The sequence below is a fragment of the Malaclemys terrapin genome, chromosome 12, assembly GCF_027887155.1.
Source record: "Malaclemys terrapin pileata isolate rMalTer1 chromosome 12, rMalTer1.hap1, whole genome shotgun sequence".
In the NCBI taxonomy this organism is placed as follows: Eukaryota; Metazoa; Chordata; order Testudines; family Emydidae; genus Malaclemys; species Malaclemys terrapin.
In genome coordinates this window covers 42,297,765-42,314,988 of record NC_071516.1, presented here as the reverse complement: position 1 = coordinate 42,314,988, position 17,224 = coordinate 42,297,765, and the positions used below count along the sequence as shown (strand labels likewise).

At 44.1% G+C, this 17,224-nt stretch overlaps 1 protein-coding gene and 1 pseudogene across 1 annotated transcript; both read left to right on the top strand.

Moving 5' to 3' along the window:
• The first annotated feature begins 6,049 nt into the window (after positions 1–6,049).
• Positions 6,050–7,025, top strand: LOC128845885 (olfactory receptor 10A4-like). Its single transcript, XM_054044950.1, is given in 2 exon segments — positions 6,050–6,994; positions 6,996–7,025. Coding segments are annotated over 2 exon segments (975 nt in total).
• Positions 7,026–9,870: 2,845 nt separating this feature from the next.
• On the top strand, positions 9,871–13,061 carry LOC128846053 (olfactory receptor 10A4-like; annotated as a pseudogene).
• Positions 13,062–17,224: the final 4,163 nt, after the last annotated feature.

Here is a 17,224-nt window from a genome sequence, read left to right as displayed (position 1 = left end):
GCAGAATGTATAATATCACACAACACTATTAAACAGATGATTAAGGCAGGAAGGAAAGAACACCTTATGCAAAATAGAAACTCTGAGCGTGCATGTGTATGTGTGACTTGTAGCCTATGAAGTGAGCATATAGCCATGCAATGATGATAGTTATATAGTAAGTAAAAGATAAAGGGGTGAGGAACGGATAACAGAAACACAAAAGATCTGTAGGTCTAGACTTATAAACATTACTTAGAAAGACAAGATTGGTGAGATAATATCTTTTACTGTTGGTGAGAGAAACAGAATTTGGTCCAGGAAAAGATATTACCTCACCTGCTTTGTCTCGCTAGTATCCTGGGACCAAGACAGCTACATCAGCACTGCATACAAGAATAGCTTAAGCAATTAGTGTAAGTAGAAAGCCTTCTAGCCTGAACAGGAGCAGTTGCTCAATGAGTTGGCATAAGGAAGTAAACCATAGACTCATAGATTCATAGACTTTAAGGTCAGAAGGGACCATTATGATCATCTAGTCTGACCTCCTGCACAATGCAGGCCAAAGAATCCCATCCACCCACTCCTGTAATAAACCCTTAACCTATGTCTGAGTTATTGAAGTCCTCAAATCATGGTTTAAAGACTTCAAGGTGCAGAGAATCCTCCAGCAAGTGACCCATGCCCCACGCTACAGAGGAAGATGAAAAACTCCCAGGGACTCTGCCAATCTGTCCTGGAGGAAACTTCCTTCCCGACCCCAAATATGGTGATCAGCTAAACCCTGAGCATGTGGGCAAGACTCACCAGCTAGACACCCAGGAAAGAATTCTCTGTAGTAACTCAGATCCCACACTAACTAACATCCCATCACAGGCCATTCGGCATCTTTACCACTAATACTCAAAGATCAATTAAATGCCAAAATTAGGCTATCCCATCACACCATCCCCTCCATAAACTTATCAAGCTTAGTATTGAAGCCAGATATGTCTTTTGCCCCCACTACTCCCCTTGGAGGGCTGTTCCGGAACTTGACTCCTCTGATGGTTAGAAACCTTTGTCTAATTTCAAGTCTAAATTTCCTGATGGACAGTTTATATCCATTCGTTCTTGTGTCCACATTGATACTAAGCTTAAATAATTCCTCTCCCTCCCTAGTATTTATCCCTCTGATATATTTATAGAGAGCAATCATGTCTCCCCTCTGCCTTCTTTTGGTTAGGCTAAACAAGCCAAGCTCTTTGAGTCTCCTTTCATAAGACAGGTTTAAGTCACAAAACATCACAAGGCTCTGTTTATTGTTTTGTCATAATGACGAGTGTTGCAAACAGCGGATAGGTAACCACAAGGGAATGGGAAGCCCTGCTCAATGTGTGTGTGTGTGTGTGTGTGGGCTGCCATCCCCTGTTGGAAGGAATGAGTCATGCTCAGTGTGTGTGTGCACATGTCTCTGCTGCCTCTTCCTCTTGTGAACAGCCCCAAGGACTTGTTGATGACAACTGTTGGTCAAGAAAGCGCTGGGGCACTGTGGTAAGCAGCCTGACAGGAGCAGGTCCACTGCTGAGCCTCTCACCCAACTCCTTGCAGCACAGGGCTATGTGGTGCCTGGCTCAGGCTCAGGGGGTCAGCATGGACCAAGAGACAATAGTGCCCCCCCGAAGCGAGACCCCACCCAGCTCTTTGCATCATGTCATCCCTTGGATCTATGATGGAGCACTGGGGTTAGTACTGAGTCACAGAGGAGAATGTCCCTTAATGAGTCCTCCATCCTCTTCTCTGCAGCACAGTGACCCCTATTGCTGAACTGGGACATTAGGATCAATCAAACTGAGAAAATCCTACAGAGTCCGTCCCTGCAGCTCAGCGGCCCCTAGTGCCACGCTGGGGCACTGCTAGCAGCACTGACTAAGGGGGAAGAGTGCCTCAAATTGAGCATCCCACCCCACTCCCAGTAGCACAGCCCCCACTACGGCCATGCTGGAGTAATGGGGTCAGCACTGTCTGAGAAATGAGAGTGCTTCCAGCTGAGCCCATCACCCCATTCTCTGAAGCACACTACCCCCTAGCACTGCTCAGCTTCCACATAGAGTTTTTTCTAATGCTCCTGGGAACTAGTCCTGATTCTGGTCACACTGCAAACTTACTGGAGTAAAAGGGAATAGTCCTGCTGACTTTGATGGGCTTTGGATCTGGTCTTCTAGGAGGGAAATGGGCCCTATGGTTGGGGCAGCGGAGTCTAAGACTGAGGACTCCTGGGTTCTGTTCCCAGCTCCAGGAGGGGAGTGGGGTCTAATATTTAGAGCAGTTGGGACTGGGAGTCTGAGCTCCTGGGTTCTAATCGTGGCTCTGAGACCGGAGTGGGGCTCACAATCTGAGCCTTGGGTGTTGTTCCTGGCTCTTCATGTTGTTTCTGAACAAGTAATTCTTCCTCAACATGTCTCTAGACAAAAAGTATCACACGCTTTACCACAATTAGTAAATCCCATTACGATTTTCATCTAGAAAACACACATAATGATGATAATGATGATACAACTGCCTACGAAATGATTACCCTAGTGAATTTTGTTTTGTTGCAGGTTGAGGCAGAATTGTTCTTCCTCTGAGGAATATTACAAGAAATTTTCTTCAGGGCGTAGGCCCTAGAAGCCAGTGAATGAAATAAAAACATCTCTCTTTCCTTCAACACACTTAGCGTCTGCAGCTGGGAGAGGGAACTACTCTTCTTAAACAAGGTAGGCTATAGACGAATAACTGAAGCCCCCAACCATTCTCCCACTGAAGTGTATGGACATTGTGTCCCAGTCTGCAATGAGAGCAAGATCATGTCACTGGTTTCTTCATTTGAATTTTCCATACATTGGCAGAGAATCGTAGTGTGTGTCTGAGCATATGGGTTGTGTCTGTGTTCATTATCTATCTATCTATCTATCTATTGGTGTCTGAATCTATCATTCTGAATTGAACTAATTAACAATCATGGGTCAGGTCATAAGCTTGACTTCAGTGGTGTTTTGCTAATTTTCTCTTGGTGAAATTCTGGTCCATAATTCCATAGTGCCCACCAGAGTGATCGATAAGTACTAGACATACCCATCATCAGGCCATGGCTCTATTTATTATTTTGTTGCTGTTGTTGTTTTGTTGGTCTTGTTTCTTGCTTCTCCCTCCCCTCGTCCTTACTGCCCTCAGTTCCCCAATCCTTATCATCATCCATTGAATCAAAGTGGAAATGTTTTTCTTGAGATGGGTCTTTTATTTGGATCTGAATACAGTTGGCTGGGAGAGCTCAGTCTGATCTCTTTTAATAGGAGAGTCCACTCCTAGGATCCGACCATGGTGAATGCACCACACCTGGTGCCCAAGAGTTAAGTGGTTGTCTCTTTTAGCTGAATTTACTTCAACCCTCTCTCCACATAATGAGAGCCCTGCACAGATACAAAAAATGCATATCTTCATCCGATACACGATCCACAAAAATTGTCTGCAGATATTCACATGCATGGATGTGGATATCTGCAGATATCTGTGGATTTGCAGGGCTCTACTTACCATGGCCAGGCTGAGGCTCTGAGACCCACCTCTGCCTGAGCCTGGTCGGTGAGAGCTGTGCGGGAGTCGCGGACCCTCCACCTGCCCTCAGCCAGGTGGGGATCCTGTGGGGTGGGAACACAGCCTGGGGCTGCTCTCATCCCCTCACCCCACCCCACGGGCAGGTGGAGGGTCTGCCGCGGTCCCCGTCTGGATTCCATGCTGGCCTTGCTGGAGATGGAGGGGAGGGTGACCTGTGGAACTGCCCGGGGGCTACTCAGAACCCACACACCGGGCAGGTGGAGCGACCACGGCGACTCTGCACAGTTGCCCTCCTGACTCTTAAGATGGCCAGGCTAGGGCTCTGAGCCCCTCCACCTCCCTCTGGAGCCAGAGAGCTGCACTGGCAACTGCAGGGAGCCTGCGTCCCTGCACTGGCCCTAGGCGGGGTCTGGGAGGCAGGGACATGGGCTGGAGGCTGCTCGGGCCCTCCGCCCAGGGCAGGTGGAGGAACCCAGGCTCCCCACAGCTGCCAGCACAGCTCTCTGGCTCCGGCAGGGGGGCCTGCTTGGAGCCGCAGGCCGGCCATGGTAAGAGCTGGGTGGGCAGTTGTGGGGAACTGCAATGGACCATCCACCTGCCCTGGATGGGGCCCAGAGCAGCCCCCGGCCCGTGTCCCTGCCCCCAGGACCTCCGCCCAGTGCATGTAGAGGGTCCGCACTGCAGCTCCTCACAGCTGCCCACCCGGCTGCTACCATCAGAGCCTTGCACACGTAAAAAAATTGTATCTGAATCTGCGCTGCTATCTGCAAAAATAGTCCACGGATATCCGCAGATATAAAGCGGATACCTGCAGATTTGCAGGGCTCTACACATAATGTCTGTTTCTTTTGTTGATTTCATGTTCTCCTGTATATAAATGGAGTGTCCAGATGCCTTCAAGAGCTGTGAAAATATCACTCAACTGACAGTGAAAAGCATCTATACAGACCTTACTCCTAATGATGAGTAAATTTCTACATTTGCCCATCCAAATGTCAGCCAACAAATAAAGAAATAAATCCAAATCTCTTCTGAAACTATGATTTCATCAGTATTGATGTTCTCCATGAAAAAAATGTTGATGTCAATGGCAGTTTTCAATTTTCCATTTGATTTCATATAGACTCTTCTGAATCGAAATTAGGGGTTTCGCTATTTCAACTTTTCATATAAATTCAGGGTGAAAACAAATATTGGAATATTGGAATTTCACATTTTCCAGCCAGCTCTGCATTTAGTGCAATGGTCGTGGTGAGGAAAGTACTCACAAACATCAATAGAGGCTCCCCAGAGTATCTCTTAAGAGAGGCAGAAGAATTCCCACCTCTTCCCCAGGTCTCGCTATTTAGAGAAAAACATTCCCTTTTGTTTTAAATTGTTCTGTGTAGTGCACTCTGCATAGAGCTCCACTACAGTGTGCTTTGGTTATTGGATTTAATTTTCTCTACTTCATTCCCTTTTAATGTGTGTGTATGTGTGTGTGTATGTATGTGTGTGTGTTCAATTTCCAGGAGAATGGTTCTGTAGTGATGGCAGAGTTTCAGGTATCAGGAATGCTGACTCGCAGTGTAAACCCAGTCTTTTCACCCCATCATTCCCCTAATCATTCCCCGTTTCCCCCTTAGTAGCTCACTATTATTTGATGTGTTGCTTTGAGAGCCACGTATTGAAGGTGCTAAGGGTATGCAAAATACAATATCTTTGTTATTGCTCATTTTTATTTCAACTCTGTCATTTCACTTTCATGCCCATTATTAGGAAGTTCCTTGTCAACAAGTAACCTTGAAGTAAAACATCTGTGGAAAACCTTTTAACATTCTAGGATCTTCATTCTTGTAAAATTCTTTATAGCAATGTCATAAGACAAAGATCTTCAACTGGTGTAAATAAGTATAGCTCTTTTTATACCCATGGAGCTGTTAAAATTTACACCAGCAAAGGTACTGGCCCTAGCTCTTCTTTTGTATGTTGAGAGAAACAAATGCATTTCAGATATTGTGATGATAAAGGATGGAATGATTGCAATTGTTCTCTAATATTTAGGGAAGAATAACATTTTTAGTACACAAAAGGCCAAAATCCCCCATTGTTTTCACCATTTATCGAGCTTCTCATTCCTCAAAGGGCTTCAAACCGATTGGATTCAGCAGCATCAGTTTATTCATGTGAGTAGTCCTCACTTTTGTGAGTTGTAAATGCAGTGGGAATACTTGCATTCATATAACAATTCTCATGATTAAGAGCCGACTGAGATCAGAATTTGCCCTCATTTGAGAAATTTTATTTGGTAAATGTGGCTAAAGAATAACGTTCTCAGAGGAGAAAGAAAGAAAGAAAGAAAGAAAGAAAGAAAGAAAGAAAGAAAGAAAGAAAGAAAGAAAGAAAGAAAGAAAGAAAGATCCCTTTTTGATTTTTTATGTAGACTGAAAAAAATGTGTTCGAAGAGGAAAAATAGAACCTCAGATTCAGTATCTTTCTTTGTCACCCCATACAGATGATCTATTCTGAGAGCAACCCAGGAGGGAACCAGACCATCTCTGATGTATTCATCCTGGTGGGGTTTTCAAACCTTAACAAGCTGCAAATCGTTCTGTTTCTGGTGCTTCTGGTCACCTACCTGGTAGCCCTGATGGGGAACTTGCTTGTTATCCTCCTTATAAAGCTAAACCCCTCACTCCACACCCCCATGTATTTCTTCCTGGTGAACCTGTCATTCTTGGAAATCTGCTACACCACGAGTGTGGTCCCTCAGTTGCTGATTCACCTCCTGGTGGAGCAAAAGACCATCACCATTGCGGGCTGCGCTGCCCAGATGTATGTCATCACCATCATGGGCCTGACGGAATGCTGCCTCCTAGCAGCCATGGCGTATGACCGTTACGTGGCCATATGTCACCCCTTGAGCTACAAAACTATCATGAGTGGCCGGGCATGTGCACATCTTGTGGGTGCTTCATGGATCATTGGCATCTCAGTGGAAGTAGCTCAGATCACTTGGATCTTCAGCCTGCCTTTCTGTGGCTCCAACCTCATCCACCACTTCTTCTGTGACATCCTACCAGTGTTGAGGATGGCATGCACGGATACATCCAAAAATGAGATTATGGTCTTCACTGTGTCGGTGCTGTTCATCATAGGCCCTTTTTTATTGATAATCCTGTCTTACATCTGCATTATTTCCACCATCTTCATGCTGCCATCAGAGGAGGGAAGGAATAAAGCCTTCTCCACCTGCTCCTCCCACCTCATGGTGGTGACTTTGTTCTATGGAATGGCTCTTATCACTTACCTGGGGCTCAAATCTAGCTTCACCCTGGAGAGTGATCAAATGCTTTCACTCATGAACACAATTGTGGGACCAGTGTTGAACCCCATAATATACACTCTGAGGAACAAAAACGTGAAGGGAGCCTTTAGAAAAACAGTAGAGAAGAGCATCTTTTCACACAGCCAGAGAAAACAGGGAATGAAAAATAGAGTTAATTAAAACAGGGGGAATGAGGAAAATTCATAAACAATTTGTTGAATTACTCCTGATGACCCTCATTTTTTTAATTGAAATTTTGCCATTTGAAAAACTTTGACCTCTTGTAAACCTGTCGGGAAAATGGGAAAAGAAACTCATAAATGTTTTAAATATTTAAATTTTGATGAAAATTTGATAGAACCTATTAACAGGATTTAAACTTCACTGAAAAATCAAATGAGAAAATGTAGTCCAAGTAGTGTCTTGATTTTATATCTTCAAAATGTGAAATGTCAAAGCAAAAAATAAGCTCAAAATGAGAAACATTTCATGAAATACTGACCTTGGTTTGTGCAATTTTAACAATTTTCATCAAAATTTTAATACTTGAAAAATTCCAAGCTGCTCTACAGAAAAGTATATTTAGGCTTCTCCTTTTCCTGGGTTGGATTTTTTTGGGCTGTCTCTTGATTGCATTTCCCCAGTGCTCCCTCTGGTCTAATTTTAAATAACATTCCTCAACACTTATGAATGGCTTCCTATGTTAGACTCTGATGGATCTTTCAATGCCTAACATGATCAGGTCAAACAACAACTCAGGGAGCTGGCTACTGACTTCTATGGCATTTTGCACAGGTTCAGAGCCTATGCTAGCAGATCATGGTGCATACCATAGATTCATTGATTAAAAGGCCATAGGGGAACCATTTTGATCATCTAGTTTGACATCCTGCTTAACACAGGGCAGAGAATTTCAACCTGGTGATTCCTGAGTCAGAGAAGCACTGTACATAGTTTATATTCCATATGTAAAATAATAGCTGTGTTATAAACTCATATAACTATAAGTGGTCCGATCAATGTATCACAATATTGCACCAAAAGCCTGTGTATATGGTACATCTTTGTATAACTATATGATAACATACATTTGTATATTCTTATAATGAGAAATACTACTCTGTTGGCTTGTCTACCTATATCACTGCCTACATATAATAAATACCAAATTTAAATCCTCTATCCCTAGCTCAGCAATTACAGGACTATATGCCTTCTTTCCCTAAATATCCCTATAATGCATTTTTAAGATGCACTGGCTGGCTGTATGTCTTGGCTTTTATTATTTCTCTTTGATATAATTTGCTGATTTGTTTAAAATGATACTGTTAAGAAGATAAGCAATGTGTCATGTTGGAAGAAGTGAAAGTTACATACATGTAATGATAAACAAAAAAACTCCCTTTCTCTGAGAAACTTAGAAGCAGAGTGGCCTAGGGCAACATGTTCCAGAAACTACAAATTCAGCAAGAACATTTTAGGCATTAGGTTATTAACACTTGTGCATGAATAATATATAGGCTCTGTAAAATTCAATGGATAATGTGTTGGATAAAGATTGGGGGCAATTGAGAATAGCAACATGTATGAGAACACATATGAAAATGAGCCCAATGCTGGAGAAATGCTAGCATTGGGCTCATTGGGCTAGTTGGCTAGCCATTCACAATCTTTGTTTAATCCTGATCTGATGGTGTCAAATTTGCAAATGAACTGAAGCTCAGTGGTTTCTCTTTGGACTGAGCTTCAGTTCATTTGCAAATTTGACATCATCAGATCAGGATTAAACAAAGACTGTGAATGGCTATCCAACTACAAAAGCAGTTTCTCCCCCCTTGGTGTTCACACCTCAACTGCCAGCAGAGGATCTCTTCCTCCCTGATTGAACTAACCTCGTTATCTGCAGACTGATTCTTGCCTGCATATTTATACCTTCCTCTGGAAATTTCCATTACATGCGTCTGACAAAGTGGGTATTCACCCACGAAAGCTTATGCTCCAATACATCTGTTAGTCTTAAAGGTGCCACAGGACTCTCTGATGCTTTTTACAGATCCAGACTAACACGGCTACCCCTCTGTACTTAACTCTTTGGGTTGTTTTGCAAGGGGTAGTGTAAGTATAGGGATGCTCAGCTCCTTCTGTATTATGGCTAACGGCCGTGCTGGGATGGAGTGTTTGTGAATTTCCTAACTGTGTTAATAAATCCATTTTCCATATAATGTAATCTCCTAAGTGTGAGTGTTGCAATCATGCATATGGGGGTTCTCAACTGAACAGTGATTCTGATAATACTGGGCCTGATCTTGGGACAAGAACCTACCAAGTTTCAGAATGATGAATAGGGGAAGTAAACTGGTAATATGATCAAGATACATTCAATAGATCAGGCAACAGATTGTTGTCCACAGATGGAGAGAATGAGCCCTGCTCAGCATGTGTGTGTGTGTGAGAGTCTGTGTGTGTGTGTGTGTGTGTGTGTGTGTGTGTGTGTGTGTGTGTGTGTGTGTGAGAGAGAGAGAGAGAGAGAGAGAGAGAGACTGTCTCTACCGGCTTGGGGTAATGAGCCATCCTCAGTTTGTATGTGCGTGCACATGTGAGTGAGTGAGTGACTGTCCCCCCCACAGGAGGAAATGAGCCATGCTCAATGTGTGTGTATGTGCCACTGCTGCCCCCTCCACTTGTAAACAGCCCCATAGACTCATTTATGGCCACGGTGGTCAGGAAAGATCTTTCATTTACAGCTCATCCAAAAGATATAACATCCACCAGAAACAGTGTCCCCTTCCACTGTGATGAGTTGCTGAGGGTCAGCACCAACTTTAAGAGGAGAGCGCCCCCTGCTAATCCACCCTACCCACCCTCTGCAGCAGAGGTCTCCCAAGCGCCATGCTGGGGCACTGTGCTAAGCAGCCATTCTGATGGGAGATGGTCCACAGCTGAGCCCCTCACCTTGCTCCTTGTGGCACAGGGCCACGTGGTGCCCTGCTGAAGCACAAGGGGTCAGCATGGACCAAGAGACAACTGAGCCCCACCAGGTGAGACCCCACCCAGCTCTTTGCAGCATGTCATCCCTTGGAGCTGGTCTGGAGCTTGGGGGTTACACTGACCCACAGAGGAGAATGTCCCTTAATGAGTCCTCCACCCTATTCCCTGCTGTACAGCACCCCTTACTGCTGAACTGGGACGTTGGGATCAATGAAGCTGAGAACATCCCACAGAGCCCTCCAGGACCATCCCTATAGATCAGCGCCCACTGGTGCTACACTGGGGCATTGCTTCCAGCACTGACTAAGGGGGAAGTGTGCCTCAAACTGAGAATCCCACCACAGTCCCAATAGCACAGCCTCCTTCTTCCATGCTGGAGTAATGGGGTCAACACTGTCTTAGAATTGAGAGTGCTCCCAGCTGAGCTCATCACCCCACTCCCTGAAGCGCACTACCCCCAGCACCTCTCAGCTTCCACACAGAGTTTATTCTAATGCTCCTGGGAACTAGCCCTGATTCTGGTCCCACTGCAAACTTACTGGAGTAAAAGGGAATAGTCCCACTGACTTCTATGGGCTTTGGATCTGGTCCTCTAGGAGGAAAATGGGCCCTGTGATTGGGACAGTGGAGTCTAAGACTGAAGACTCCTGGGTTCTTTTCCCAGCTCTGGGAGGGGAGTGGGGTCTAATGTTTAGAGCAGTTGGGACTGGGAGTCTGAGCTCCTGGGTTCTAATCGTGGTTCTGAGACAAGAATGGGGCACACAATCTGAACATCGGGGAACCAGAGTCATGAGCCTTGGGCATTGTACCTTAGTCAACCCCGACTCTGTGTTGTGTTGCTTTGGACAAATCATTCCTTCTTCTAGACAAAATTTTATCACACAATTTACCACAGTTAGTAAATCCCATTATGATTTTCATCTAGAAAATACACACGATGATGATGATTGATGATACAACTTTCTACGAAATGATTTCCCTAGTGAATTTTGTTTTGTTGCAGGTTGAGGCAGTATTGTTCTTCCTTTGAAGAATATTACAAGAAATTTCCTTTAGGGAGTAGGTCCCAGAAGCCAGTGAATGAAATAAAAACACCTCTCTTTCCTTCAACACACTTAGCGTCTGCAGCTGGGAGAGGGAACTACTTTTCTTAAACAAGGTAGGCTATTGATGAATGACTTAAGCCCCCAACCATTCTCCCACTGAAGTCCATTGTGTTGTGCCCCAGTCTGCAATGGGACCAGGATTAAGTCATTGGTTTCTTCATTTGAATTTTCCATACAGTGGCAGAGAATCTTAGTGTGTGTGTTTCTGAGCACCTGGGTTGTGTCTGTATTCATATCTATCTATCTATCTATCTATCTATGGATGTGTGTGTGAAATACTATACCCCATATTCTTCATAGAAATAATGTTATAATATGGTTATAGCATATCTAAGATGTATATTATGCAAGATGGGTCTTGTGAAAGATCATTGGAAAGTTTATGATCTGCTGAATATGATTATCCTATTTATATGCATGTATCATTACTGTATTTGAATTTAGGACTATTGACTATGTAACAATTACAAGTTGGTTTACACCTGGAAAACGCCCACCACACAGAATGAAATCAGTCTGGATTGGCCATTGGGGAGAACAATAGGACTTTGAAGATGCTAATCTCCCACCTTCCTGAGAAGCTTCCTGGGATGCCACAAAAATAAATAAATAAATAAAAATAATTACCCTCTTTGCGAAATCTTATTTTGGTAAACATGGTTATAGAATAGAATAACATTCCTTAGGGGAAAACAAAAGAAACGCAGAAAGGAGAAAAGATCCCTTTTTTAATTTCCATGGAGACAGACAAAAAATGTGTTCAAAGAAGAAGAATAGAACCCCCGATGCTGGAAACTGGTATACCTCCATTGCTGGTATAAAGTGATGTAGCTCATTTAGAGTCAATTCATCAGACCCCCGTCTGTTGTAAATCAGCTGTAGTTCCACTGGTGTCAAAGTGGTCGGCTCTCCAGCTGACCTATATTGGCACAGCTTGATTGACATCAATGTGGCTACACCAGCTTATGCCTGATGATGATTGGCTCCAGTTATATATTTCTATACAGAATTGCAGCAGGTTTTAGTCTGAAGCATCCCAACAGAAAGGAAACCAGTATGAATTGTTTGATTCACATCCACATGTTTAGTATTCCTCAGATTCAGTCTCTTTCTTTGCCTCCCTTACAGACGACCTATTCTGAGAGTGACCCTGGAGAGAACCAGACCATCTCTGATGTATTCATCCTGGTGGGGTTTTCAAAGCTTAACAAGCTGCAAATCGTTCTGTTCCTGGTGCTTCTGGTCACGTACCTGGTCGCCCTGATGGGGAACCTGCTTGTTATCCTCCTTATAAAGCTAACCCCCTCACTCCACACCCCCATGTATTTCTTCCTGGTGAACCTGTCATTCTTGGAAATATGCTACACCAGCAGTGTGGTCCCTCAGCTGCTGGTTCACCTCTTGGTGGACCAAAAGACCATCACCATCGCGGGCTGCACTGCCCAGATGTACATCATCTCCATCATGGGCCTGACGTGAATGCTGCCTCTTAGCAGCCATGGCGTACGACCGCTACATCGCCATATGTCACCCTCTGCACTATAGAACTATCATGAGTGGCCAGGCATGTGCACAGCTCATGGGTACTTCATGGATCTTCGGCATCTCAGTGGAAGTAGTTCAGACCACTTGGATCTTTAGTCTGCCCTTCTGTGGCTCCAACCGCATCCACCACTTCTTCTGTGACATCCCACCAGTGTTGAAGATGGCATGCACGGACATATCCAAAAATATGATTATGGTCTTGACTGTGTCAGTTTTGTTCATTATGGGCCCTTTTTTGTTGATAACCCTGTCCTACATCTGCATTATCTCCACCATCCTCAAGCTGCCGACGGCAGAGGGAAGGCATAAAGCCTTCTCCACCTGCTCCTCCCATCTCAGGGTGGTGACTTTGTTCTACAGAATGGACCTTTTTACCTACCTGAGGCCCAAGTCTATCTCCACCCCAAAGAGTGATCAAATGATTTCCCTCGTGATCACAGTTGCAGCACCTGTATTGAACCCCATAATATACACTCTGAGGAACAAAGACGTGAAGGGAGCCTTTAGAAAAACAGTAGAGAGGAGCATCTTTTCACACAATCGGCGAAAACAGAGAATGAAAATTAGACTTACTGAAAACAGGGGGAATGAGGGAAATAAATACATGTTTTGTTGAATTACTGCCGATGACCCTCACTTTTTAATTGAAATGTTGCCATTTGAAAAAATTGGACTTGTAAACCTATCAGGAGAATGGGAAGAGAAACTTGTGTTACCAAAAAACCCCAAATTTTAAATATCTTCAAAATCTGGAATGTCAAAGAAAAAAGAAGCTTAAAATGGAAATCCTTTCATAAAATGTTCACCTTGGTTTTTGCAAATTTTACAATTTTCACCAAAATTTTAATGATGGAAAAATCCAAACCATCTCTACAGACAACTCCATTTAGGCTTTTCCTTTTCCTGCTCTGTCGGTCCATTGCAGCATTTTAGGATTTGGGTTGGGTTGGGTTGAGTTTTTTTGGCTGTCTAATGGATTTCCCCGGTGCTCCCTGTTGCCTAATTTTAAATAATATTTCTCAGCACTTATGAACAGTTTCCTATGTAAGACTCTGATGGATCTTTCAATGCCTAACCTGATCAGATCACACAACAACTCTTGAAGCTGGCTCTTGAATTCCATGGTATTTTGCACAGGTTCAGCAGTCTATGCTAACAGATCATGGCGTATATCATAGATTCATTGATTAAAAGGCCATAAGGGACCAATGCTGATCATCTAGTCTGACATTCTGCTTAACGCAGGGCAGAGAGTTTCACCTGGTGATTCCTGAGTCCAAGAAGCACTGTACATCAAGAAAATTGTAGATATTAGATGATTAACATTTGTTCATAATTAATGAACAGGTTATGTAAAATTCAATGGATAATGTGTTGACTAAAGAATGGAGGAAAATTAAGCAATAGAAAATGTGCAAATGTATGAAAATATGTATAAAATATGTAAAATTATGTGTATATATATATATATATGTACATATACAAAACATATGTACATATGTAAAAATATGTATAAAATACATATGTAAAATACATAAAAAATAAGAAAATACATATAAAAATGGGCTGGAGAAATGCTGGATCAGAAATCGACGAATGAAACCGAAGGACCCGAACAGGAGATCCAGGCAGGTGAGGAGGACTGACGTCATGGAGGAAGGAAGGAAGGACTTTTCAGTGCCCCAGAATGTCTTAACTTGGGAACATTCACTTATTCTGTCTTGTCTGTTATTACTTGTGAGGCAGAAATGTATGTCCAGACACTATAAGTAAGATTAATTCTGTTTTAAATTATATTAAATAAAGGCAAAACTGATTAAGCCTAAATTGGATGGACATGTGACTCGGTTTCCCACTCTACACTCCCAACAATGTACACAATTTGATAAAAAAGGTAAAGCCCACATAATTGCTCTCATCTCTGCTTTGTTAATTAATTTAGCAAAGGTGTTGCCCTTATACAATAATAATCAGAGAAACAAGCCGTGTCCTGTCAGCGAACACATATGTATTAAGTTAGTATACACCCCATTATGTGAATACATGGCAGTTCTACAAACTGAATTAGCGTATGTTCTTCCCAGTGTTCTGTGCACTCATGCTAACCTACACCTCACACTACCAAGCAACAGTATAACTTAGTATTTAACATAAGCAGATAAGAAATTTGTAAAAGTCAAGATACATTAATTCAATAGCTTAGGACAAATTGTGGGGAACCTTCACAGACCAGGACGTGGAATGCTGTGTCCAAAAGCAAGATATGGAAAATCATGGTTCAGAACAAAGAGTTAAGGAACGAAGTTAAGGGATGAACAGACAGGATGGATTTCTGTGACATAAGACATAAGAATGGCCATACTGGATCCAACCAAAGGTCCATCCAGCCCAGTAATGATCAGTGATCTCTCTCCTGCCATCCATCTCCACCCTCTGACAAACAGAAGCTAGGGACACCACTCCTTAACCATCTGGGCTAATAGCCATTAACGGACTTAGCCTCCATGAATGTATCCAGTTCTCTTTTAAACCCTCTTACAGTCCTAGCCTTCACAACCTCCTCAGGCAAGGAGTTTCACAGGTTGACTGTGTGTTGTGTAAAAAAGAACTTCCTTTTATTTGTTTTAAACCTGCTGCTCATTAATTTCGTTTGGTGGCCCCTAGTTCTTATATTATGGAAGCAAGTAAATAACTTTTCCTTATTCACTTTCTCCACACCACTCATGATTTTATATACCTCTATCATATCCCCCTTAGTCTCCTCTTTTCCAAGCTGAAAAGTCCTAGCCTCTTTAATCTCTCCTCATATGGGACCTGTTCCAAACCCCTAATCATTTTAGTTTCCCTTCTCTGAACCTCTGTACGCAGTATTCAAGATGTGGGCATGCCATGGATTTATATAAGGGCAATAAGATATTCTCTGTCTTATTCTCTATCCCTTTTTTAATGATCCCTAACACCCTGTTTGCTTTTTTGTCTGCCGCTGCACACTGCATGGACGCCTTCAGAGAACTATCCATGATGACCCCAAGATCTTTCTCCTGATTAGTTGTAGCTAAATTAGCCCCCATCATATTGTATGTATAGTTGGGGTTATTTTTTCCAATGTGCATTACTTTACATTTATCCACATTAAATTTCATTTGCCATTTTGCTGCACAATCACTTAGTTTTGTGAGATCTTTTTGAAGTTCTTCACAATCTGCTTTGGTCTTAACTGTCTTGAGTAGTTTAGTATCATCTGCAAACTTTGCCACCGCACTGTCAGGGGTGGCTCCAGGCACCAGAGCAGCAAGCACCTGCCTGGGGCGGCAAGCCATGGGGTGCAGCCTGCCGGTCGCCCTGAGGATGGCAGTCAGCCTGCCTTCGGCGGCATGCTTGTGAGAAGTCCTGCGTTCCCGAGAGGCGCCCCTGCTCTTACACACCCCGAATACTTTGTCCAGCATCTCCCAAATACCATCTCCTAGTACACACACACCCCTCCAGCACCCCAAAATACCTCCTTGAGCTCACCCCCCCACAGCAGTGTCCTCTATTAGGGAACTTGAAATACAGGTGGGGTCACCCCAGATACAGTTAAATTTTAAAGGCAGGTGTTTCTGTTCTCCCTCAAGGTGTGACCACACTGGGGCCAGGCTCTGGAAGTCTCAGTGAGCTACAATCCCAGCTGGGTCCACAGAGGGCAGTTCCAGGCGGGCGGGGTGATTCCCTGCACAGCCCGGGCAGAGGCAGCGTTGCCCTTTTCTCTACCCTCATTCCGAAGGCTTGGCCCGGACCTGTGTCACAAAGTTCTGTGAGTTGGGTACACGCTGGGAAAAGCCCCGAGGCCCCCCACTCAGGCTGGTGCAGAAAGGGCAGCAGAGCCCGGAGGCCCCCAGCCTGGCTCTCTCTCTCTCCTTCCCCTTTCCCCCTAATACCCTGTGTATCCCGCTGCGGCTGGGCTGAATCTCGCCCCAGGGGGACCAGCCGAGGGACTCTCTCTCTCACTCTCCCGGAGCTCTCTCCTGGAGTCAGGGTCACCGTCCACTGATGGAAGAGGTGCCTGGCAGTTGCGGGGTCAGTCCACCAGCTACTTTGTCCCTGGAGTGCAGGGTCTTGCCTCTGACCCACACGGAGGGAGTCCTCATTGCTCAGTGTATAACAGGGGGGTCGCTTAGCCTCCTGTACAACACGAGCAAGAGCCTTGTGTCCAGCAAGTATAAATGGGAGTGGTTCCCTCCGGGCTTTGTCTGTGGGTCTGGAGGTTCACCAGGAAGAAATACATGAGGGTGTGGAGTGAGGAGTTCAGCTTTATCAGGATGATAATGAGCAGATTCCCTAATAGGGTGACCAGGTAGGTGACAAGAAGCACTAGAAACAGAAAAATCTGCAGCTTGTTAAGGTTTAAAAATCCCACCAGGATGAAAACATCAGAGATGGTCTGGTTCTCTCCAGGGTCACTCTCAGAACAGGTCAACTATAGGGGTGGCAAAGAAAGAGACAGTGGAGCTAGACCTGAAGAATACCAAACGTGGATGTGAATCAAGCAACTGGTTTCCCATCTCCTGCGATCATTCAAGCTAAAACTTGCTGAAGTTCTGTATATAAATATGTAAATGTGCCCAGTCAACAGCAGATGTGAAATGGTGTAGCTGTATTGACATCAATCAAGCTGTGCCAATGTAAATCAGCTGGAGATCTGACCACATTGGCACCGGTGGAACTACAGCTGATCTCAACAGAT